At 37.3% G+C, this 27,457-nt stretch overlaps 1 protein-coding gene across 1 annotated transcript in view; it reads right to left on the minus strand.

Moving 5' to 3' along the window:
* CEP128 (centrosomal protein 128) overlaps nt 1-27,156 on the minus strand; it is a 124,619-nt gene extending 97,463 nt beyond the window's left edge. Inside the window, exons 1-8 of the mRNA XM_037395231.1 lie at nt 27,041-27,156; nt 22,070-22,230; nt 20,544-20,630; nt 17,358-17,484; nt 16,293-16,414; nt 13,753-13,844; nt 12,947-13,019; nt 5,373-5,489 (exon numbers count right to left, since the gene is read on the minus strand). Of these exons, the coding sequence (XP_037251128.1) occupies nt 5,373-5,489; nt 12,947-13,019; nt 13,753-13,844; nt 16,293-16,414; nt 17,358-17,484; nt 20,544-20,630; nt 22,070-22,216 (765 nt within the window). The 5' untranslated portion in view covers nt 22,217-22,230; nt 27,041-27,156. The remainder of the gene's footprint in view (nt 1-5,372; nt 5,490-12,946; nt 13,020-13,752; nt 13,845-16,292; nt 16,415-17,357; nt 17,485-20,543; nt 20,631-22,069; nt 22,231-27,040) is intronic.
* Nucleotides 27,157-27,457: the final 301 nt, after the last annotated feature.

Here is a 27,457-nt window from a genome sequence, read left to right on the forward strand (position 1 = left end):
CAAAACATAGATCAGGTTTAAGTTTGTCTAAAAGGATCAGAGATAAAGACATGCAAAAAGAGAATTTTCAATAATGCTTTTGACTGTCAATCTACCCCACTCTCTCTTGAATGTCCACCAGCCTCTTGCACTTCACAGTATGTGCAGTGGGAGGCAAATGGAATCCAAATATCCAGTTGCATGTATATATAAAAAAAAAAGCTTCCTGGCCTATTTAAGTTATCAACTTAAGACATAATTATAGTCATTACCTTACCACAGTCAGTGGGTTCAAAATATTCTACAAAGATGATTCTGTTCACCTAAAGTGTGCAAAGCATGAACACACAGACTCATTTCACCGAAATCCAGGAAGCCAAGCACAGGAATTAGTAAAGCCATCCAGGAGATCAAATGCATTCAAACGCTGTTTAAAGCCCATCTTTTAAGAATGACACTTGATCTTGTCTTAGGAAATGGATGCATAAATGAAAACAAACAGTATAATGTGATGGTGTCTTCATGTTCAAAATAAAGTATTGAAGAATCTCAACATGGTTTTAGTTGACACAACAAATTCAGTTTGTTAAAGGAACCCATGTATACATGTCAGTTGCACTGGCCAGATGAGCATATTTACTCTCCTTTCTAATCAGAAATGCATTTGTATCAGGAATACAGAAAAAAGTGAAGATGTATGATATGAATGAATTTTTTTGCTACTGCAAATTAAACAGCAGTTAATTGCAATTTTCTAAACAGAGTTTAAACACACCAATACATACTAAGTCAGAAGATACATAAAAATGTAGAGAAAATAATTTTTATCCACCTACATGCAGCACATACACACTAAAGATTCAAAAAAATAATGCAAATTTAGATGTTAAAGGTGCAAAATTTTATATGTCAAGCTTTCTTTATGGTCAGTATACAACTAGGTATCATCTTGTTTAATAATCAGTCTATGACCATACTAATAGCGCAATACAAATAGAAAGTCTGCACATCATACAAAAGAAAGATAAGACAGACAAGAGAAAGACTGAAGCAAATGTATTATGTTCAGTTAGACCCTGAAAACATAAAATTTAAAAGCTGAGATTTAGGAAGATGATTCTCAAGGTGGTAAAATACTGACGATTAGCGGTCAGTTATGGGCACTGCACCTTCCTTTAAAAATAGTAACTATTAACATTAAAACCTCACAAGATTTCCTCAATACAGCAAGTACTGATAAAATCCAAAAGTCAAATTTGATTTTTCTTGGTGTGAAACGTATACCAGGCAAACTAATGAAGAAATTGTCTCATTAAATAGCCACAAATGCTTTAAATAGCATTTCTTCGTAAATCATTCAGGCTGTACTAAATAATGGTATTTCAGAATGCTGTCAAAACCTTCCCCTCCCTTCCAGTAATGTTACTTAGGAAGTATCTTGGAGACATAAAAGAGGACATAAAAAGGCTTTAATAGAACATTACAACCACGCAATGATCACCACAAAACCCAAGGCCACTGACAGAGCTAACAGTCAATCTAACTCACAATTCAAGTTACAAAGGATAAGAAACAGAACGGCAAAGTAAAAAACCCGTCTTAGAAATTACACAGAAACATTCTTCATTAAAATAACTAAATATTTTGGTGCAATTGTTATTTGGATCTCACCAGGCAATGCAAAAGTACACAAAGTCATTCAAGTACATTCTTTCTAGCATACAGCAGCTTAAGCTACACGTCATTTATTGGAAAGCAGCTTGGCTGCTTCTTCTGATACTTCAGGCCAAATATAAGCCACCACAAGAGGAACAGCTGATTAAAAAGACAAGCTATAGAAAAAGGCAACAAGCCTCTCCCTTATATTGATTGTGTTCAATCAAGAGTACTTTCATCTACAACGTCCCCTAAGAATCTCCATGAGTGCACACTTGTATGGATGTACTGAATGAAGAGATCCACCTTTTTCAGCATCATTCTGTATATCCCATGAGAGATCAAAGGAGTGCACTGACGAGACTCTTGCAGACTTGAGAATAGTATCTGCAATAGCCGAGTATCAAAGCAGCATGAAAGAACGTATTCACAATAAGAAAGAAAACCAGCAGTGTCTTATATTGTGTTAAGAAGTTGCTGTTCTTAATGCACACGGTAGTCATACTTAACTGTAAGGCAGTCAAGTAATAAGTAAGCTTTCACACAGGACTGTCTGAGAATCTCCATTCTTAAAAATTCTCTCACCTATCAAGCAATCTGTGGCAAATGCCACCAAGTGATGGGTGATCAGTAAGAAAAAAGTAAAATTACATCAGATATTTTACACAAAATCTAATTATTCTTATCAGGGTTTGTTGGGTTTTTTTAATATAATCACCTTGTATGCTTTGCTGAAATGGCCTACTCAAAATATAGGAGATAAAAACACACATTAAAAGTTGTGCAAACTATTGAGGTTTTCTTACAACTTTGCTTACAGATCTTTAAAGCCAAATTTAATTGTCTATCACACAGGAAAATGAAAAATACATCAATTACATCGACACAAGTAATGAAGAAATTAACAAGAAGCCACCTACTACTCAGCTTGAAAATACATTGTCGAAATAAGAACCTTTTTAAACTGTTCATATTCAGAAATTTTAAAGACTTCATAGTCATAAATTACACTATACATTCAACTTGGTTTGCCATACTGAATCTATTCATCTGCAACACCACATACAAGAAAAAAAGAATTGAAAGCAGCTCAAACTCAAATCTCGTACACCCAAATCTCATACTGTTTTGGCATTGGCATTTTTTCCTGGTTTTAAATTTAAAATTAGGTCAGTTCTAAACTTTTTGCCTCCTTAGATATTTTCATATTCCTATTTCTTTTATATCCTGTATTCCATAACAAAATAATTTTCTTCAAAAAGCTTTTCCACACCTCTCAGGACAATAGTACACTGAAAGGCAGCGTGTACAGGATCCAGACTATTTTGCTCTCAAAAGTGTTTTTCAAAAGGCACAAGGTGGTCCAGTTTGCCAACGTGAGAGCTAAAGAGCTTAGCAAACTGTTCAAGAGACATTGAACCATTCCTGATAATAAAAACACTATCCAGAAGTGAGACCATTTTCCACCTCGAAAAGGACAAATTAATATGAACATTCAATGGGGAAAGAAGATGGGACAGCTGGATGAAAGCTTGTAAATAAGGGTCTGAGATCCAAGGACCTTAGCAACATTGGAGTCTAAAGACATCTGGCACGCAGGAAGTTGCAACTCTGTCACAAAGATGTTCTCCAAGCCGTTAAGACATCTATGAGAGAAGATACAGCCAGAAAAGGACACACTGTTTGTTGCTGCTGGGAATGTAATCAAGATCTGTTTCAAGGGCAATACTGTTTCCATATTCCTGTGCAATCTGTCAAAGAAAGATTGCCTAATACCTATTGAAAGAAGCTCCTTTCTATACTTGTCATCTGACACCACCAGGTTCTATTATGCATGCTAGACATTAGAAGTTTCTGAAAAATCCATAATTCATTGCAACAGGGGTAATTATGTTTTATTAGGATTTCCAAACACAGTGACAAGAGCCCAGTCCAAACAATCCAGTCATAACTGGTATCAGACACCCAGAAGGACAATTTGAAAATATGACCCCCTGCTTTAAAAAGTGAAGATAATCACCAGGAATGTGATTCTCCTCCAAGTAGCAAAAGCTATGAATGTATGCCGTGTGGAATAAGCCTGTTCCAGTCAGGATTGGCTCTGAATCTTGACTTGGCAAAATTCCCAATAATAAAAGTTTACCAAGCAGACTAATAGGTGTTAAGCTTTCCAGCAAACTGAGAATGAGGACTATATATTGAAGTTTGGAACAGTGGTGTCAAAAAAACCTTGTAAATAGAAAAGGGCTCATCAGGAAAAATAATTTCCAAAAACGTGCACAGAACAAAATAGAATTTTCTGGAGAAAGAATTAAAACACCTTCATCTACAGCTGGAAAGCTATGGGGAATGGGAGGTTGGGGATGTGCTTAGTATTTCATACTCATTTCGTATGAACTTCAAAAGATGAGCTACTAGGCAAAAAGGTATCCAGCTTGAGGGCTCACGATCACATAACCAATCATACAAAACTCTTTGAAAAACATTTTAATTCGTTCACTTGAATTGGCATAAAGGAGATGCAGTGGGATGGCTCATACAATGGGAGTGTTGGGATAGAAGGATACAGGCTCTTTAGGAAGGATAGGCTGGAGAGATGAGGAAGGTGTGCCGCCCTTTGTGTCAACGACAAGCTGGAATGCATGGAGCCCCACCTGGGGATGCATGAGGAGCCAACCGAGAGCTTATGGGTCAGTATTAAAGGTAGAGCAGGGGTAGGTAACATTATGAAAAAAAAAAAAAAAAAAATTGTTCCAATCTGCAGATAACACTATCAGATAACACCAACTCATTTCACTAAGCATCCCTCTACCAGACTGATGGCACAACCAAAGAATCTAGAAATTCACGCAAATATATTAAAGAGCAATGAAAGCTGTAATAAAGCACTCTAGTTCTTTTCACCCATTAGGACATCAATAGGGGGACAAATGAGACAGTAACTCTTTCTGCAAGACCAGCAGAAGCACTACAAGCATTTTACTAAACCTGACCTGTATCAGAAAAGCATCTTCTTAAATATGACCTCTTTGAAAAAGTCTCTAGCCTTACATCAAATACAAAGTGTCCCTCTAAACTAAGGTTCCTCAACATCAGTGCACAGTATAAAAAAACTGCCTTCCAAAAAAGCAGGTATATGGTCACTTATGTTAAATTCAAAAAAGAGAGATGTGTTTTTCATACATTTCCTAAAACATAAGCAAAACAAAGCTACTAGCTGCCTCCAATTTTAATTCATAATATAAACATGTGTATTTGTCTCCTAAACAAATTTTATACTTCATCAGCTGCTGTCGAATGAAACTGCTTAAAAAGCAATGAAAAGCTGTCTGGCCACTACGGTGCATTTGACTGCTTCTTGAAATAAATTAAAAATAAACTGCTCACTGGAAGCAAGAAGTTTACATTTTAGAAAACAAAATGTTTTAATTGAGACAACCCGGCTAACAGCTTTCTTTCATTTGTTTTGGGTTTGAGGAAGGGCATAGGGGGTGGGTTCTTTTAAAGAATGTTTGTGCCGTTTACCAAAGAGGCCTAAACATAGACAAGACAGTATCATGAAGAACAGAGATTGTACTTGTTATCACCTAGTCACCAAAACAAGCAGACCTGGACTGGTAAGAGTTAAAAGACTGTGCTAAAGGTATCAGCACTTTTGCCAATTTGACAGGTACAGGCTCACAAACGCAGCAGCACAGGTTCCTTACTCAATACACAGGAAGTTTTCATTTGCATACCTCTTGTAATTGAAGGGACATACGTCCCAGTTGGTCCTGGCGCCTTTCTACAAGTTGTCTTTCAGCACGCATTTCTTGTTCTAGCTCCTGAAGTCTTCTCTCCACTCGATCCGATACCTTCAAAAGGAAAAAAAACCACCCTGCGGGAAATTAGCATGTCTTTTAACACATATTAAGAAAACAATGGCAAAAGACATAAACAGAGTATGGGGTAGAAAGAAAAGAGAACACAACTTCTACTTAATAAGATTTAGAATGGCACAAAAAAATAACTCGTTATAGTAGCAAGTACCTGAGAAGTACTGAAGCAGGGAACTGAACTGCTACCCAGCTAGCAATATCCTCCTTGAGGTTTATGCCTATTTTTCTCTACAGTAGTTGTCCTACTCAAGTGCTAAATACCTCAGTGTCAAGTTTGGTGCTGACTGGAAGCTGCAATACAAAAATCTGTTAGCTTCTCTGCCACAGGCCTGATTAACCTCTGGAGAGTCATTTCTCTCACATCTCCAGCCAGTGAATCTTTCATTCCAGTGAAACAGACCAATGCTTGACTCACACTATGAAATCTGCAAGTGAAAAGCAGTAAACGAGAGCTACATACATAAGAATGACTATAGTAGCACAAAATTACATCCCTTTAAGACTATTTCCTAATATTTTGTGAATCCATGTAAAAACCAATACAGTAACACCCGTTATTTATTAAAGCAGTTTGGATTATAGACACAGCAATTCAGTCTTAAACTACAATACCAGCACTACTTCATTTTTGCGTTTTAAGATGCTAGCAGACAGCACCCTCTCGTGGGCAGCAAATTAAATTTATAAAACTAAAGTTGAAGATTAGCAAGGAAAATATTTATGTATCATTTCCTCACTACCCTAAAACTATTTTAAACAATCACTAGAAAGCAATATATCTATTACCAAATGGTATTTAGATAGAAAGAAAAAAACATATCAGGAACTAGTAGTTGAATGGTGTTTTATGTGAAGAGGAACAAGTTTTCATCTGTACTTTCACCATTAAGCACTCTGCTAGCACTAGGCATATGTCTGGATAGAAAATTTGAACATTAACACCACAGTTGTGTAGCAACAGAAACATAATTGAAGTTAAACTTATATTCTGAGTTTCACAAGTATATATATCAGGTTTAAAGAATGAAAGAGTCTTTCTTTAAAACAGAATACATCAGTTTGAAAACATTCCTTGCTTGCACAGCCAGATGAAGTCAGCTCACAATTTGTAATTCTGGATTTTCTCTTAAAACCATCAGGAGGATGCTCAAAAAGTACTGCCAAAGCATGCTCTTTCATGTAAGCTATGAAATCTCTGCAGTCACAATCCAGAATAATTACTTCCTAAAAACTAACATATAAAACAACAAAACCCACCACATCAGGTTTGTATTTGTTTTGACTACTAATTCACAAAATACTCTGGCTAACAGAAACAACGATACTATGTAGCAGGAACAGAAAATAACAGTTTGTCATTAAACTTGTTATATCTTTGCTGAAAACTGCAAAACAGCTGTCATCCTTTTCTCCAGATATATCTGAAGTACACAAATGATACAAAATCATGTTTTTACATTTTAAAAAAAATAATCTCGGCTACATGTTTTTGAAGGCAGAAGCTTTCTCAGTGCTCTCACACATCTTTTTCAAGCAGACTTATGCAAGAGAGCATTACAACTATCCAGAAAAAAAAATGTGTAACCAGAGAAAAAAAAAATAATTGTGTAACAGACTTGATGAAAGATCCCAAAGTAACATCACCCCCAAAGCAGACATTCAAAAGGTCAGTGACTTCCTCACTGACACGGGTCTAGTTCACCGCATGTACTGCAGATGACGTGACAAGGCAGCACTAGGCAAGCTTCAGATCCCTGCTTCAGATTTCACTGCGTATTATCACTAATGCAGAAAGAGTAACAAAGTAACTTTTTACTAACTACAAGATAACAAGTGATTTGCTGAGCATCTTCTTTCAGCTCCCTCCAGAATACAACTGTTACCTGATTTCTAACAAGGTACTGAAAAAGACACGTTCATCATCATACTTGTCAGGTGCACAAAAATTTCAGAGTTACTGATGCAACCCTCTTCAAAATAAACCAACCAACCAACACAAGCCACCAAAGATTTTAATGCAACTTATAACTCACTGGGAAAAAAAAAAAAAAAAACTTCTATCAAAAAAGCTATAGTTAGCATATATAGCAAATCATTAGCTCATATTCTCGGTCCACAGAGCAGAGAGAGAAAAGGCTGGAATGGGCTTCAAAGGGTAACAAACTTACTGCCTGGCTAAACACATGACCTTTTATATCTATATCGTTCTACAAGTTTATCCAGCCTGCTCAAAAGCATTCCCAGAAAACTTACAGACTCCCTAGACAATTGATTCCATTACCTCTAAAATTACTTTTTTTCCTGAAGTACAATTTTAGTCCTCCTTGCTGAATTTTACAATTGTTAACCCTGTTCTATCCTCTAAGCCATATTCAAGACTGGATACTGGATTTCAGGTCTGTTTTCCAACATACCTGAAGTCCATCTGCAAGCATAGCAAGCGTCTCTATATTGCATCATCTAGACAATTAATGAAACCTTCAAAGAAAATCAGATCAAGAATATCAACATGTAAAATTCACTTCATTAACTAATTTTAACAGTGAACAGTTTATTAGCTAAACAGCTATCTGGACAGTTGTGCGTGTATTCTAGACTATATTCAGATTACCATATTTTACTGAAAAGCTTATTAGAACAGTATATGAAATTCTGTTAAAAAAACTCAAAAAAATTGCACCAAGATACAGATAACTATGGCTTCATTCTTGTTTGCAACAAATAACTGGGTTTTCTTCTTCTGGAATGTTTCTGCTTATTTGCTCCACAAGACAGTTAATGCACCACCTAAAAACGTTCCCCCCAACATAACATTTACCCAGTCTATACTGGTGTAGACATTATCTCCCACAAGAATTGTGTTCCCTGTTTTGTAGCCTCTCTGACCTTCCCCAGTTTGTCACAGAGGCTGTGACACACAATGGGGATTAAGAAAAATTAGACGCAGTTAAGTGTTAACTCATTAATCCGTGCATGTAGAAGAAACTCTAAAACTCACTTCTCTTCCTTCATTCCAAATGACTCTGACTCAGGACAACATTTCTACCATAAGAATACGTATCTTGTCCTCCAGATCTTACCAGAAGCCTTTGTGGAGACAAGTGATTCACTGAAGACCAATATAAAGAATACAGATGGTCTACATAATGACATGAAATGCTAACACTAAATTATTGCATTCACAACATATTGGAATGTGATTTCAAGGATGCATTTTTAGCAACACAGACTACCTGAATGATACTTATGACACTTAAGAGCTGTGTCTCTGCGTAAGGCTTTCAGGTAGCAGCAAAATGTATGCAAATGGATTAGGCTATCAGGAAGTTCCCTCACCACCAATTAAACACAAAGAATAGAATGTCCTGTTTGAAACCAGGGTGGTGTTTAAATCACACAGCTAAATATAATCTTGCTGAAGATGCTGGATGCTTAAACTGTAAAAACCAGCATCCTACTTCTTTAATTTCCCTCCTGTTTTTCATCTTTCCACTGTTATTTCTAGTGCACAAGTCCGGTTGACTGAAATCTATTTCCACAGATTTTTGTTGCCTTCCTGGTTATGACCTGTTTTATCATCGATGTGGACTTGAAATAGAAGTATTGAAACCACAAAAATAGCAAACTTTCCACCGATGTCACTTTAAATATTGTTAAACTTTTCCCTCACAGCAAATGATAGGTGTGATATACACTTTATAAGTCACCTGTGCAGTACCATAAATCCCTATCTGGGAGTAATACTGGCTGTCTGAGATATCGTAACCACATTAACGCCACATAAGAGTTTTCACTTGACACTGCTGTCTTTTTCCACAGACATAGCCTACACTAACCTTCTAATGGCACAATCTCAATTAAGCATCTACATAATTTGAACAAATCTGTGCTTTAGTACAGTAGCTTTTTATGCATTAAGATATTAAGATTCTTGTGCTATTTGGGATGCACTTCTATACCAGGAGACTGCAAAAGAATATCCAAGAGGGTTATCTTATATAACCATGAAGTAAGTAAACATTCTTTCAGTTGTTTATAGGCCTGTTTGAACATTCCTTTAGCAACCATCCCAACTCTTTTCAAGAAAAAAGGAATTTCACAATATGTCTAGCTAAGAGGTTTTGATATAGAAATAGTTGTAGAACTGTGGTCTTTATACCAAAACTGCACGAGTCTCAAGTACAAGGCCACAGAGAGTGATTGATTTGAAAAAGGCATCCAACTATGCCTGTGTCACCACCTCAGATGTCCTCTGTTTTTTATACTAGGGTGGGAAAGGTTCACTTTAAAGGTAAACTTAACATGCATTGATCGTATTGTGTGGCTTTTAGAAATGTATTCAGATTCAGCATCAAAAAGGCTCTAAGAACCAGAATCTCTAATAAAAATTAATTCTGAACTACTGACTCAGAACTGTAATGGCTAGGCCTTTATCACCACACATCTATATACAGGCAATTTTCAAACAGCACTGAACATACTGAACAGTACAGACGTAAGAATTTAGATATATGTCCTTACATAAAAGAAGGCTTAAGGATACTGAGCTAAAAAGAATGTTTCTATCATGAACTCATCCTGTCAAATTATCAAGACTTCAAGTTGTCAGTTTGTCACCAAGAATCATACAGTAGAATATAAATACAAGGATGGCAACATTGGAAGTGATAAACACACGCTCCAAAGCAAAAAGGCACTAAGAACAGAAGTTCCCAACACAACTGTGCATAAGGCAGTTGTGAGGAATAAAGTATTCCCACCTACCCAACTCACTTAAACCAATTAGAAATGAATTCTGAATTCAATCTCATTAGAAGAATTCCAAAACAGACAGGTACTAAAGGATCTCAGAAATCTACAGTTACAGACCACAGCTTCTACATGCACTCTAATCTCATGCTTTGCTATGCTCACCATTAGAGCTCTTTTTTTTAATCAACATCCATACTAAACATCCCCTCTTCTGCATTTACCTCACCTCACCCATTCTGCCAGCCTCATCAGTGTAACAGTAGATCATTAGGCTTTGAAAAAGGGCAAAAGATCCACACTTAGTATCAGAAAGCACAGGTAAAGAAGCAGAGCAGAACGTAGCTACCACTATGTTTTTTCAGTGGTGTGGAATTGCCTGGATATGATGAGTGATTAAGCCTGGAAAGAAAGGGAATCCTCTTGAAAAGCCTCTGAAGAAACTGAACAACCTCCTCCAATGAAAATTAGGGATGAAAAAGCAGTTAAGTTAGAAAAAACACCAAACAAACCCTACAACAACAACAACCCAATCCAAACACACCAACAAAAACATATTAAAAACACACAAAAAACAACCAAAAAAAAAAACCCGAACTGCCACAGAAATGGCAGCTCCTCTCACCATATGTAATCTATCCAGAGAACCCCTTGCTGTAGGACAAGTAAGATGATAGAGATCTGAAATTTGTAACAGACCACACAAGTTCCAGAAAAGAAACCTACAGAGAGATTATCAAGTACAGAAATCAACTCCAGACCCAAGAAGCTGCCAAACCAGAAGTAATTAGACTAGTATTGTGCAGAATTATTGATAGATGCCTTCCTATTCCAGAATCGTTCGCTAAACCACCACTTTTTGACCATTCCTCATCCATGCCTAGATCTTCCCTAACTATATAATTCTTCTGTAAATTGAGCCCCAGCAGTAAGTGGCCTTCTTTATTTTTCCCCTTTTCTGTTTTTTTCCCCTCCTTTCTCCAGTCTTCTCTGTTTGGCCTATGTTCTTCCTAAAGATAAATTCAGCAGTGAGCAGAATATTCCAGATGAAGTCTTTACTAGTCCTGCACATGAAAACCATCTCACTACAGCATTTGTGTCTTCATTAAAAGAATGCCATTAAACACTTCATCTTTCATAATTTTATTGGATGGTAATGTTCTATCCCAACTAAGAGAATTATTCTTCTGGTATTCCACTTAGCATTAACAAAGCATAGAAGGCTTCCTTTTTACACCTTGCATCTCTCATTTTTTGCTTCTCTCAGGTCAAAAGTTGTATCATTCAATTTCAAATCTTGAAATTCTGCTATATAGGAGGTCACAAGAGCTAGTTTGTTCTTTCACTAATGAAAAGACAGTGGCTGCCAGCCTTCCCATTTGTTAAAGAGGAAGGTTTGTTTCTCTCATTCATAGGCACTGAACAGTTATAGCGCAGCCAGTAGTAGCAGTTATTTTCATAAGAAACATCTTGTTTAAAACTTAGTGAATTTGCTAATTTCCTGGTACATGAAAGAGAAAAAGAATAAATATACTGACAAGTAGGCCACAACAAGAAAAACCCAGAGTTTTGCAGGTATCAAGAATTATTTATTAGATAAATTTATTTCATCCTACCAGGCTATTAGGAGAAAGCAGAGCTAACATTCTAACAAAGGAAGTCTGTCATATTTTTCTTTGAAGGCTGACAAGGCAAGTCTTTCTCCACTGACAGATTCTATTATATCAAATGTATAACTGATACTGATAGATTATAGCCTCTTGAATCCCTGCCTGACTTCATCTAAAGTCAGGAACTCACACAAGTACATTTATTAAATCTGCTGCTGCCAACAAGTGGTCTGTGCCCACAATATTGTTACTAGTGACAAACACATCACTAAAGCTCTTGACAGAGCACTTAGTACCAATTCATGCAATTCTAGGGCAACATGAATCATGTACGGGAAAATAAGGATGCACAACATTTGCTCTGAGAAGTCAGTACTGCTCCTGATACCACATTAATAGTTACATAAAGCATACTCTTAGTCTTATGCATCAAGAACTACCTACACAATTCTCCTTTTCTTGTTCCTGCAGCAATACACTGTTTGCCTTCCATCAACACATCTCTTTCGTATGTAAGTGATATAGACTGCAGTTAGTCTGTTTCCAGCAGACACAAGAAGCAAAAAAGAAGAGACTATCATGGCTGACCTGCCTCCCTCGTTACATTTGTCACAAAGCCTTCAGAGAAGAGTGCAGCCCAAAGAGACTCTTCTCCTTATGCTGCACAGACGATAAGGATTGAAAAAGACAGAGAGGAAGGAAGAGGAAACAGTATTATTGATCATCACAACGTGGGAAATCTTGTATCTTTCAAAAGGTATCTTCAACAGCATTCAAATCAATGTTCAAAGTTAAAAAGCAGCTTTGTCCAAGACTGAATTTTGAAAAAGAAAAATTCACTACATACTTGTAACACACTCTTACCTTAAACAAGTCCCTGAAATATAAAAACTCATTTTGCTGATTTCATTATGGAAGGGTAACATTATAACAACCTACAGCAGCCTAGATATTAGTATGCGTATCTGAACATGATCTTATGTGGTACTGACTACCAACACACATTAAATTAGAAGCCCACATCCTGCTTAGAATGCTAAATATAAATCATCCTTTCATGTTAGTCATACTCACCGTTTCTTGTCTTTGGGACTCTGTGAGCTTTTCAGACAACTCTTCTAGAGTTTTTCTTAATTCAGCATCAGTCCTTCATAGAAAACATATAGGTAAGACAACATTCTACAATGCAAAAAAAAAAGTATCAATTGTGATAATTATAAGCAGTAACAATCTGCTGGATTTTTAATGCTCCTTCAGTCTGTTCTACAACCTTAAATTCCTAGTATAATTAGAGACAGGCCTCAAGTGGAAAATTAATGATAAAAAGCATTTCCATTCCTCAAGAGAAAATAACAGAGTATCTAGTTTGAAAAACTAGGTATCAGGTCAACAAGTTCAAATTGCAAACACATCCACACAGTCTTTCTACACAGTACCAGTTCCTACTAGGAATTAGCAGACTAATTCCCGTTATTGTTGTTAGACAAAGAACCATATGTTGAGACAGTACATACTTAAAAAAAAAAAACATTATGACCTGCATGAGAGCTTGCCCTCAAGAGACTCCAGCACCAAGAACAAGTAAGGAGCAAAGTTGTAATAAAAGAAATTCCCAAGCCTTTGTCCATACATAAAAAAGGGGGACAGACACATACACCATACAAATCAGAACTTATGAGTGTTATTTATATTTTAACTACTGCACAAGATGGCATGGAACAAGCAGATTGTAATACTGCTTTCATCTACTTGTGTAATCCCCCACTCCCCCTAAAATATTTCTTTTAAATACCAAAGAACAAAGGGGCTTAAGAATTATTTAGAAGTATAACAATTATTTTCCACACTATTCTTCAGGTGGAGTTATATTCTGTTTATACCGATTTCTTCTTGAAAGCTCCCGACTGATGTCATCTCCTAGGCGAACCTGTTCACTACTGAGATCTCGAAGAGACTGGTGGAAAGAATGCAGCTGTAAATTAAAGTACACAAATTAAGCCAAGAATTACAAACCCTTTATGATATTCAAAAAATAAGTACATACATATAAACACATTTTAAAATAAATAAAAAATAACCTACAAAATATCAAAATTCCATGAACTGCAGATGAGCCCGGATAAGTAGATGAGGCTTGCAGGCTTCAATTTCAACCACCACTTCACAGCACTTGCTCATTGAAGTTTAATTATCAGTACATTATTTGCTAAACCAAGTTTCCCAGCTATGATTTTTTTTTAGTGTGTTTCAGAGCTTGGTCATTGTGGTTACCTGACACAGCACCATCTTCTTAACTAATGCAAAACAAGTTGAAAGATCTGATCAGGTAAAACATTTCCTGCTAATAAAGGCTAGTATAAGTAAAAAAAATTATGTTCTGCCCAACTATATATATTACTATAAAAAGATGACATATGAAATTGGAAGTGACCAAGCAGAACACTAATGTACTCAGGCACTACCAAAGCACTAAGCAAAGGTATTTTATGTTGCCCAAGACTCTACATACTCTACTAGAATGCTTTTTTCAGAGATCAAAAGAAAAAAACACCAAAGGACAAAAAAACCCTGCACATTATTTTCCTCTGTAAAACCTCCCATTTTCCCCCATTCAGCAGGCCCCCACTTTATAGTCAAAGTTTTTAAGAGAAAAAAATAAAAATATTAATAGGTCATCCATCCTTCAGGTGGATAAAAAGCAACAGTTAATCCATCTTAATCAAACCTACAGCTGTCAACAGCTCAGTGGCCAGGACCATCATTATGAAAAAAAAAAACTGGTTTATAATATCCCCTTCTTCTATGTCCAAGACTAAAACCTGGATCTTGCACAGCCCAGCTGACTGCCCTCAACATTCAGACACAGGCACTACCATCTCCCTGCTGTGAGACTAACCAGAAATTTCAACCTGACCCAGAAGACTTCAAAAAAATATAGATATTTTCAGAATCAGCCTAAGAAGGAGAAAGACTCAAATGTGTTAAAAGCCCATTCAGCTTGAAAATAACATTAGCTAAAAGCAATCAAAATGGGAATAAAGACACTGTGGTTACAGAGAGAAGAAAATGCCAAAGCTTCAGTTAAGCAGTAGTGCTTTATCTCTGCACCAATTTCTACCTACGGACATGATCAACGGCTGCTTTAGTTCATCATTCCTCAAAGCACTATATTCTTCTTACAAAATAGTGATGGAGTAAAGCCACATTCTCTCCCTTAAAAGCAAGAATAAGGAATAAACTAGCAGTTATCATCAAAACAGGAAAAAAGCTACTTGCTTACATAGTTACTTAAACTATGAATTTTGTATGCATTGCAGGGACTCATAAAATTTCTGAGATATTTATATAATATGTAGAAGTAGTTTAAGATAGTTCCAAGCCTTTTGGAAGCTTAGGAGGTAAGATTTCCATATAACATGATTTCCTTCCAGGGATTATGTCCCACACTAACCCTGAGGGAGGAACTGGGGGAGAAGCAGACTGAAAAGACAATGGAACAGGGTTAAATAGAAGTCTAGGAATTTCTGTAGCACTCAAGACTTCCCAAAAAGTCAACTGAGAGAACGTATGGTGGTTAAGTTTAAAATTAATTATTTGGAAGTTGAGACTGATTTAATAAAGTCAATATGAACACCTTACAGTCAGCTGCTTTAATATCAGTCATAGTACATTTCTCCTGGACATATTAGTACACACAGAGGGATTCACTCAAGCAGGTTTAGCCACTATATCTAAAAGAGCAAAACCAGATACTGAAATCTCCTCCTCTATCTGTAGGACGTAGAAAGCTTTTAATCTTATCCATTAAAGTAATTTATTTTTTCTGAAGAGTCTGTAAGTAGACAGAAGTTGAGGGGTATGAAAATTACTACTGCCATACCCATCATCTCCTTGCATCATCTGCCTGAAGTACAGGGTCAAATTATCCCACTCGCAGGTCAGACCCAGAATTAAGATGGAAGGAAAAGAAAAAAAGATGGAAAACTAGCTGGCTCAAAAGCAGTCCCGGCCACAATGAAGAAAACAGCAGGCACACCAAGATCATCTGCCATTAAATAAAGAACCACCCCCTTTATAGCCACACTGGATTTCAGCATATAGGTGAATATTAGCTAAATCATCTCTGAATATGTGTTTTCTCATATACGGCCTAAAAAGTACAGATTGTTTTCATATATTTCTTTTGATATCGCTACCATCTGCATCTTTTTCTCTCTAGTGATAGATTTGCATGAAACTTCATGACACAGAGAAACAAGAGGTGACTGCCTAATGAAGAATGGCACATAACATTGAAAGCACGCTTCGTAGCTGAAACATTCTTAGCTTCATCAGAATAACCTCATCTGACGTAAAAGCAAGGGGTCTGGTGACCACATATTGGCTGTTTGGGGAAGCAGTTTCCATTAGTGCTCTGTACCTGGTCTGAATGATCTGCCTCATTGACAAACCGAACACTTGCAGATCTAGACCTTCGGTGTTTATCGCCTTGTGAGTCTCCGTAATCCCTGAGAGGAGAAGTAGGCAGGAAGTGGCGGTTCCCTTTATGAGATAAATATATTAAAAAAAAGTAGGAAGACAAAACTAAATATAGAAAATTTTCATTTTGCTGAACAAAAAACATGTTTCACCTTACCAATGTCCTTATAGGCCACATGACAGGCAAAACAACTACTAAAGTTACATAAAATGCACAGCCATACTTCTTGTTTAGCCCTTCCCAGGATTCTTCAACTTAAATATTTCGGGAATACATTTATGTGATGAGTATGAAATAAGTTTCCTTTGTTCCTCCAAGGACTAAGCAAGTTTTTTCCCTCAAATTTTATTTGTCCAAGCAACAACTTTTCTTCCACCTGGATCCATTATAGCTTCAAACTACAGTATTTAACAGCTTTTACATTAGAAAAATGAAAGTTTTGGAGTCTTGTACTAAAATACATTAAATGTTACTTCTAGGAGGATTACTCCTCTCAAATATACCTTTTCCTGAAATACAATGAATTTGCAGACACATAAACAGTAGTTTTCAGTAGGTTATGCATTGGTTCAGTTTTTCCTTTTCCACTGAGCCTTACATAAGTTCATCCACACATGCACTTAAATTTTAACTTTCTGTTTTGCTGTGAAGTAAGCTTCAGAAGCTGCTATGTCTTTTGGATTTAGCATTAACTCATATGTACCTACAACTCATGCAGTGGACAAGGAATTTTCTCTACTAAATGAAACATTGGTTCTTTCAGATCTCTTGGGATACTAGTAGAAAAGACTACATAACAAAGTTATAATACTTCACCAAATAAACAACTGCATAACCTAATGCAGGTCTCCCAAATATCTAAACTTCTAAACCGAATTTCTTTGAAGTAATCAATGAAGACTATTCACACCATTATCTTTACACGCTTTTCTTCTTAATTTCCTCTTCCCATACAAGAGCCATAAGACATAATTTAAGTTCACTCAAGCACCTTAAGTATTTTACCTGACACTCCTTCTCCATCCAGGTCACTAGGGTATAAGCTTGAGAGAGAAGCACTTCTTATTCCAGAGTTTCGGGTTAATCGTTGCCTCCTTAATTGACCTATAGATTGTTCCAATGTCTCTTTTAACTGCAGAGAAATTACAATTTACTGAAATATGATCACATACTGATTTAAAAAAAGGACGTAAAATAACATTTTTCCAAAAAGTCATTAAGAGAATCAAAACTATTTTTAAGCAAAGTATAGGTATGAATTAATAACAGCTTTTCTTAGCCACTTGCTTTTGCCACACCTTTATTTGACAATCCACAAAACATCAGTTTCTAAAGGTTCGCCTTTCCTCTCGCTAACAGAGGCTTGTACACAGTGGTTAAACTGCTGCTTAATTCTTGCAGAATTATACACACTGTGTAGTATCTCCCTCTGGACAATATTTTTTTCTCCAGAGTGTAACACACTATTTTAAATCTTTTTTGAATCTTTCAATGCTTGCTTAGGATCTTTATAAAGTATTGTTTTCATTATATGGTATTATTAAAACAACTTTGTTATTGCCAACAAACTCTCAAACCAAAAACTTTACAGATTTTCTAATGCTTTCTCAAAAAGACAGAGGCTATGGCAGGGGAAAAGATACAACAATGCATGCATGTAACAAAAGATCGCTTTTGTATTCAAAAGGCTAAAACTTAAAAAAAATAATGAAAATGCCAGACAATCAAAGAAAGAACAGCAACAACTCAATTTTCAAATCTCACTTGACTTTGTCAAAGACTTATCTTGCATCTTTAATAGAGCAATAAAAACCTGAATTAAGCTACAGGTTCTCAGTTTGCATGCTTTAGCTTAACAACACTCATTTTCATCCTTACTACATGAAACCAGACAGCTGGGGGTTTTTTTATTTTTATTTTTTTAAACAAAGAACCATGACAGTTTCCAAAATTAACCACCTTACTCTTAAGTCTATTTCTTTAGAACAGAACCGTGGCCAAAAAGTTGTTTCAAAATCTTGAGTTGTAATTTACATCAACATCATTTTTCTAAGGTATTTGTGTTTTCTTAAAAAAAAACCAAACTTGATTATTAAAAGAGTGAAGAGACTAGTGACAGAAGAACAGAGAAATTAAAAAAACACCAAATTTGAATAAAATATCCTCAGTATTCACCAGTCTTAATTCCATTCCTTGATGTTTCATGTATAAGCTCTTTAAATCCCATCAAAACAGTGCCTAACATTTTTGCCTTTTCCTATTTCTTTTTTAAATTATTTATTTGAAAAGACAATCAGTGCCATCAGAAAAAATAAAAAGCACCCACCCCCAAACAAAAGACTTCTCTCAAAGGCTAATTGCTTTTAAACCTTTCCAAAACCTCACATAAGCAAAAAACTCCACCCCAAAACATCCTGTCCTCCCTCTCTCTCCCTCCTCCCCACCCCAATGAGCAGAAGGGAACCTTCTTCTCTACCATTCTTGTCCTCCAGGACCATAATGAAATCACATGGCAACTTCAAGGCCAGCAAGGAGAGTAACATTGCTCTGGAAACATATGGAGAGTACAATGTTCCCACCACTAGAGAATCAACAATAGCAACAATGAAATAAAGTTCTGAGCAGCAAACCTTCCTGACCCTGTAAATTATGTAGCAAGCTTTGCATTCACTCACACACACACAGGCAGACACCAGGCACCTCAAAGTGGGGTAGTGAGACTAGTTTATAAATTAGACAGAAAATAACCCCTCAGCAGCCCAACAGTCTCCAATTCATAAATGCAAATATGCTATACAATGGTCTGAGGAGTGTCTTTAAGGAAAAGATCAGAAAGAATTCAAGGGTCAGACATTACAATATGCAACATAACTGACAGAACCTAAACACATAGCCCACTTGGAGCGAAATATTCTTAGATAAGCAATCTTGCCTAATGTGGTAGAAAAGCTTGACTATCCTTACGGAAAAAAAAAATCACCATCCAAATAAGAAATTTATTCAAGTTTTTAGTAAATATTTATTCTAGAAGAAAAACAGATTCACTACTTCCTGATCCCAGCCACTTCTTCCCACATGCCAAATACACACATTATTCTATGCAAGTGGAAACTTCCGCTTCAGAAAGGGAACAGGAACTCAGAGGAACAGTTTATTATTTAAAGCTCAAGTAGGAGATTGTTAGAGTCTCTAGACTTCTCCTACACTTGAGCCATAATCAAAAGCCACCTAGCACAACTAAGAATGGACAGTAAGTCAAAATTAAATTTGAGTGTTTTCTCACTCACCTTGATGTTTCACAATAGAAAACCTTTTCAGAATAATGAAGTTTAACTACATTTAGTATCAGCACTTGTTAAAAACAGACAACCTTAAATGGTTCCAGTGCCCACCAGAAATTCCACAAATTCAATACCTAAGTACAGCTTAAAGACACAAACAGCATTCAAGCAGAATGAAAAAAATTATGGGGCATATAATATCCCCAATTGCTATACACAGAGCTTGTGCACTGATCTAGAAAGCAAGCTGTCTAAAGAAAATACACTTTTTCTACATATTTACTACTTCTCTCTTTTACTCTACCCTCACATGCAAAAATTTTCCTATTCCTACATTTCATGTATATCTTTTTCAAGGCAACACCTGCTGCAGTTTGTTTGTTACCAAGTTATAAACCTTGCCCTATCAGCACTAATTTCTTTTCTTTGTCTAGAAACCTGATATCAAAGTTGTAGAAGACTGATATTTTTAAGAATTTCACCCCTTCTGCAATTTAGAGAAAGCCAGTCAACAGATTTCAGAACCTGTTGTAGAATGACAGGAAAAAATCCTACACTAGTAGAATGACAATCTCATTGCCTGTCATAATTTAGCTTTTATCTTATCACTTATGCAAAAGAAACATGTTCCCTAATACTCTATTTCACCAACACACCTTATATTTGGATAGTATCACAATATAGCAATCTATTTGGGGCTTATAAACCAGAAAAGTATTGAACCTACAAGACCTCCCAGTTTCATTATATAACATATTACTACAGTTTGATTTAGATTGCTCAAATAAATATGGAAAGTTTCCATTTACTTAACTCTTGATACATTCTCCCCACTACTACCAAGTTTTCAGCTAAGAATGCTATTAGCACAAAAGATTTAAAAAGTTAAGATAAACTGGAATTTGCTTACAGTTGCTATTGCTTCAGTTTGTTCCTTGTTGTATTCTCTGTATTGTCCTAGCAAATGGTCAACATGTCTTAGATTTCTGTTGGTATCCTTAAAGAAAAAGTTTGAGGAAGAAAAGTCAAAACAGAAACCTCCCCTAATCAAACATCACTGCTGTCTTTATTATTCCTGGTTTAGAAGAGTAAATTGATAATACCATCACTTTTTAAAGGGTCTAAGTATTCAAAATCCTACTCAACTAACCAGAACCTGAACAGGTACAGCATGGCTAAAAGTAAGGAGGGGAAAAAAAAAAACCAAAAGAAACCCACACCACCACCAAACACTGCAATCATTTACAGTATAATAGGAAGGCTTCAGCTTCAAATAAAAAGTTTTATAAGTTTCAGCCACTTTGTAGAAAAAAACCTTTTTAATCCAAAGACCTTAACATTACCTGCCTGTAAAACAGAATTAAATTAAGAAATAACTAATTTCTGAAGATCAATAAACAGATTAGTTAAGGTCTCTGCATGAGCAGCTTCTGACCAGATAGAAGATCTGCTGAAAAGCAGTCCATAAAAAGCAATTATCTTAAGATCAGAATTTCAGAAGAGCAGCTGGAAAGGGATTAGATAGAAACAGGACAATACCGAAGAGTTCCTTTAAAAAAAAAAAACAAAACAACAAACAGTCAGATTACATACTTATTAACTCATCTCTCCTAGTTTATGATTATTTTCCAGCTAAGAAGTTCTGAAGTTTAAATTCAGTGTTTTGTGTAGATTTTTCTCTTCTCGCATATTAAAAAGAATAATAATACTGCCAGCCAAACAATACTTCAACACCAATGGTAATGCAACAGCCCACCCACTCTAGGTATTCAGAACCATCAGCTAGATAAGAATGAAAATTGACTTGTCAAACAATAAATGGTGTCAACACAGCTAAATGTCTCCTCCCACTTGCAAAACAAATGCAGAGATTTCCTCTGCTGCTCCCACTAAAGAAGCAGGAATTAGATGGACGCTTTTTCCTGTGCAGGTATTGGTCTCTTACAAGTTTACAAATACTGCTTCTCACTGTGCTGTTCCACATTTAGGAAATATTTGAATTGCAAGCTCTATCATGAGGGAATTGACTGCCTACATATTGACTATCAGGAATTGGGAAATTTTACATAGTACATGACAACAAAGATGGGGCTGCAACTTTACTGCTACAAAACGTAATGCCTCTTGTGAGAATCTGACAAAAATTATTTGGCATTACTCAGTTTGCTAAGTTTATAAACAGTATTACCAAACAGGTCATCGTTTCTGACAACATTCTGTTACTGTCTGAAATAACAGCTGTAGAAAAGTGTAACAAGCGGCACACTTTCAGCTCAAAGCCAATGTGATAAATTTCCCAAAACCTTTTCAGTTTGCACAGAAAGCAGCGTTTCACATCAGTACAGTATTTTCCACAACTTCAGAAATGAAAATTTAACCCTATGTTACAAAACTGCAGACTCTATAAATACTTTAAAACCATATTTTGTAAACAACCTGTAAAGTGCTTGCTAAAGTATGGATCTTCTCTGTAACTTCTTCAGCACCATAGTTCCGAGCTTTGTTGTGGGATGCTCTCAAAGGCGGCCGCCTTCCTATTCGACCCCTAAAAAAGCTGTCTGAATCACTGGATGAATCTGCCATTAGTATCTTGAAACCTAGGCAGGAAGACCAGAAAAAGTAACAAATGTTAAACCCTGATTGTAACTGCACAGTCCCTAACCGGCACAAAGCAATTTCATAGATTTAGGCTACATTTACATTAGCCTTTCTGGTTCAGGTCAGCAGGATGTAACTTTGAAGCTGATCTTCCAACTGCTCCTCAGTTATTATATTTGTTCACACCACGAAGCAGTGCCAAGACACAAGAGGCAGAGCCCATTAGGAGAGAACTAAATCAAAAGATGCAGGCGGTCTCATTGCTTCTAAGAGTTCAGCACCCGGGACAAGGTCAGAGCAAATTCTCTCTCCAAAACATCCAGTAGATGAAGCATCAGGGCTTCATCAGTTGTTCTGGTCTGCAGAACCATTGCCCCTAAGCTATACTCAGATGGGCCAGCGCCAGCTAAGACAACTCCAAGTATTAATCTGAGGCAAGTCTAAGAACCAGTAGCTTAATGACTCAAGGAGAATTGGAGATCTTATGGAAGGCAGCAAATGCAGTGTCTTAAAAAGAAGGGAAAGGAAAGAAAACTGTGGCCAAAAAGTTAAACACTAATCAACTTAATTTAAATATGTGGAAAAAATAAAACAAGACTATTTTAAGCTTCAAACAAAAGATCTGTTTCCAAAAAAAATAAAACGTAACGTATGATTGATTTGATACCAACAGAATCTAGTAATGAGTAACTATATTTATTAAACAGGGAAGAAATAGTAGAGGTCACTTTTTTTATATATAAATCTTGGACACACATGACATTCACAAAAACAAGCTAAAGAAACATGAACTAAATTAAGCTTTCCTAAAATAGAAGCAAAACTAGGTATCAGAACTCATAGACCAATTAACAGAAATCATCAAATTGGAGAGCAGTATCAAGGGAGACCCTAGAATGAATCCATTATACATTTTCATTAAATGCCCTGATAATGCAATGTAATGTGTCTAAGTTTTCAGCTGACACTTTGTCCAACTGTACAAATACAGCAAGGAAAACAGAAGTTGGTAGGACAAAGAAGAGAGAGGAAAAGGCTGTTCAAGAACTTTAGTATTTCAAATTGAGTATGCATCAACAATATCATGTTTTAGAAAGAAAAACAATGGATTTACAGGATGTAAAAATAAGGGTAATTTTGTAAATTGTGAAATATTTCTTTTATTCAATGTTACTTCAACATAACCCAGACTACCTGTTTGTTACGTTGATGTTGGGGCAATTCACTTGACTAGAATTCAAAAATTACTCCAGGCAGAAGAAACACAGCTTGTGAGGAAAGAATGGGAATTACTGAGTCTTAAGAGCAGCAGGGTAGAGGTGGTAAAATAGGATAACAATCACCAGACAGGGGAAAATTATTAAAAGCTACAGACAGCTATGACTGGTATGGTAAAATTATATAGTAACTGATTAAAATTATAACCTTCAAAAGGTAGGTTAAATAGAAATTTTTTCTTTAGACTATTACACAGAACAACAGTTTGCCCAAAGGTCATGGAATCACCATTGTAAGATCTGTTTTAACAGTATCTGTTGGGAGACAGTCTAAGCCTACTTTGAGGAAGGGGAAATAGATTGGCAAACTCTTGAGCATACTTTGGTCTCCTAGTCAACATAAGAAAAGGCACAGTAAAGGTGTCATTTTTCTAGCCATTACAGCTGAAGTTTCCCAAAGAAACCACAGATGAGATTCAATTCTTATATTGTATTTTATATAGAGGCAACTTGATGCTTTTCCAAAGCCTAATATTTCATTTTTAAAAGGTTGTAAATTTGCGTCCCCCAGACTTAGATAGAAATATTTCAAACATGAAAGAAGAGTAAATCAACATACTCTGTCTGTGCTCAGGTACACCACTATTTCTTACATTTTCTGAAATGATGAATTTATCTCATCTTCCCTCCCCTTATGTCACTAAAGCACATTTTTATTGCCAGTATCAGGATTCACTATTCCAGTGCCTCTCATTCTAGTCAGCTGAAATGAAGTTTAAATGAGGCTGAGAAAGCACAAACACTAAGCACTGGGAAACAGGAAATATGGGGTATTTTCAAAGACAGATTAAAAGAAATAAAACATCAATAGAAATAACAACATGGAATAACATTCATTTTTACCATAAATCAGTAAAAAAAAAAAAACCAGACACACACAAACAACTTACTCTGTCCTGCACACTACTACATCAAGCTGTACTTGTCCTTCCATCTTTACTAGAGCCTCATGCAGACACCAGCAAGATCCATATTCCAGCACATAGACCACAGGTGTCACCAATAAGCATGAAATGAGACTTCTATCAAACAAGTTTGACATCACCTGTTGTAGAGCAATTCTGATTTCTTTCTATAACTGCAGTGTCAGTTCTCTGGGGTAAAACATCTATTTCTGATCTTACCAAGAACGACAAGCAGCACAATCACTCAAAACCTAATAAGCAACCGATTCAGTGATCGATTTCTTCCAAGCTTAACAAAAGTTTTCAGTTTCAAAGCATTTTGTGAAAATATCTTTAAGACATCAAGTGAAGGGGAGACCCCATTAAATGCCATACTAAGAATTAAACATAAGATCAGCCTTATTAGGAATCAAAAACTCAACCCTGAGACATTAATCCACCGGAATCTACTCTTCATCTATTCATGGACCTATACACCAGCACATTTTTCCTGACTTATCATCCTTACAGTTCTAACACATTTAATTTTAATGATCATAGCAAATAGCTGATGGTCTGTATCTGTCATATTATCTCAACTACAAAGTCAAGGTAAATGTCGTTTTGGTAATTTAGACTCTTCAGAACTCCAGTAACAGTTTCACAGGAAGAAAATTATCTTTTCCCCCCAAACTGGGAAGAAAAGCATGTGTTGGATTTCCTCTGTATGGAAAATACTGCAAAGTAGCATCCCATGAGCACTAGAAAACTAACCTTACGTTATGCAATTCACATAGCTTGTCTGCAAGTCAAACAAGCTATATGTTTGTGCAAAAGATTGTGAAAGTGAAAGATTAGACTTAACTATGAATTCCACCACGTCACATTTTTTTCTGGAAGATGAGAGCCTAAAAATAGCATCACTTAGGGCATTACCAGTTTCACAGTAGTGAAAGAGGGCTTTTTAAGGATACTTGAGTAGACAGAGAAATTAAGAACAATGAGACACATAACATTCAATTGACAGAAACTGTTTTAACTCTTTCCCAGATGAAATGGTATAAGCCAGCAAAATTCCAAAGGTTAGTTATTTCACCTCAGCTGACGGAAGCTAAAATCTCAAAAATTTCTCAAACTCTTTTGAGAGTGGTCCTCTGAACACAGCCCTACACATACCCCTAGTTGGGCAAGCATGGCAACTTGTAATGTCAGAAAGAGACAGGCACTGACAGAAATCAACGAAAAACAGTAGCTAGCATATCTGCTGAAAACATTTTGAGAAGTAAATCAATCACAAGAGCCCCCACTACTGAAAAGCTATGGCACTGGAGAAAACAAAAGGGAAACTAAGATCTACAGCAGAAAAGATTAATGGGTTTGTTTCCAACTGTCTAAAAATAGGCTCATTAAGATACTTACTGGCCAAATCACTGAAAGGCTAGTAAACAAGGCAATCGTAACAGAAAATGCTAGACACAGGAGAGCATTTTTTCTGAAGAAAACTTTCTATTTATGATTAAGTAACATTCCTTTCTGCTCTCATGAGCAACCTAAGAGGAACCATAAGTACTTTTAAGTTGAAGAAGTTTTGTTTCATGTAAAGCAACATCCTCATTTTTAAAGGAATTACAGAAGTTTCATCTTCGACTAAAATAATAGTAAAGTAGGAATTTGTACAAATATTCTGTATGCCTGTCTGCCCATTAATTTAAGACAAAAAAAAGCGCCTATTATCACTTTTTCCAAAAATCTAGACCAATTGCAGTACATGACCATACAACCTACCTGACAGTGAGAATAATTTGTCTTTTACTGGTTCTTTAGTTTAGCCAACCTTTCTTGCACTGAGGAAGAACATCAGTACTCAGTATTTTCCCTCCCCGTGGAAAACAGGGCATTTCAGTTTCACCAAGGGCCCTCTCATTCAGAGATCTGCAGGGCAAAGCAAACATGAAGGACAGCTGACAGTCTCAACAAGTTCTCCAGCTCAACTAAACAAAAGATGAACTCAGTATACACAACCTGATTACTCCTCCGGTGGTTTTATTTGTTTAGCTCTGCACTAGGTAACTACCTTAGTGCTAAAGGCGTGTTTGAAACCTTATAGTTAAGGCTGAGCACGACAAAAAAACTTCGATAGCCATTCCAGAAAGGGACAACACGACACCTGAAAGGCCCTTTCCCTCCGTGCTTGTAACTGAGACAGGAGAGGTTTGCCAAAAGCCAGGAAGGGATCCAACAGGGTGACATTTCACCACCACGCTTCCAGGCACCGGTGCTACATTTTATCGCCAGCCCATGACAGCTCCCGGCGCCTTCAGCACCACGGCACAGCAAACGGGTCCGTCGTGGCGCCCGCAGCAGGGGAGCAAACCCCCTTCTGCCTGCACGTACCGCACTCGGCTAACACGGAGCGCACCCCGGGGCCTCCGGGCCTCCTGGGTCCCCTGCCCCGAGCAGGGCGGCGAAAGCCCCGGAGGGGGCAGCAAGGCAGCCCCAGAGAAGCGCCAGGTACACCGACTGCCGGGCCTCCGCCAGGAGCCCCGCAGCTCCCCACCTCTCACCTCAGCGCCCGCCCTTCCCGCAGCCCCGCACGCCGCTCCGGCCGCAGCCCCCGACCCTGCACTTCCCGCGCCCCAGGCCCTCACCGCACAGCAGCTACCGGAGGCCCCCCCGCCTCCCGGAGGCGAGGCCGAGCCCTTCCCCGGGCACACCTAACCGCCCCGCACAGCTCCTCACCCCGCCGCTATGGCAACTTGAACTAGCCGCCCTCCAGGGCCGCCAGGGCCGCCTTCCGGGCGCCGGCCCCCCCGCCAGGAGCCCTGGGACCGGTAGTTCACCAGCGGCCGGCCCGCCGAGGGAGGGCAGGCGCGGCGGACTTCAACTCCCGAGAGGCTTTGCGGCGGCGGGCGCGCAGGCGCGGAGCGTGCAGGCCGGCCCCGCCCCGCGGGGAGGCCGTTGGAGCCTCACGGGGCGCGGGTGAGCAGGGCGGGATGTGAGCGGTTTTAAAAAGTAAATCTTTACAAAAGCCATGTCGGTGTTTACAGACGCCGCGGATAAATAGA

The sequence above is a fragment of the Falco rusticolus genome, chromosome 7 (assembly GCF_015220075.1).
Source record: "Falco rusticolus isolate bFalRus1 chromosome 7, bFalRus1.pri, whole genome shotgun sequence".
Classification (NCBI taxonomy): Eukaryota; Metazoa; Chordata; class Aves; order Falconiformes; family Falconidae; genus Falco; species Falco rusticolus.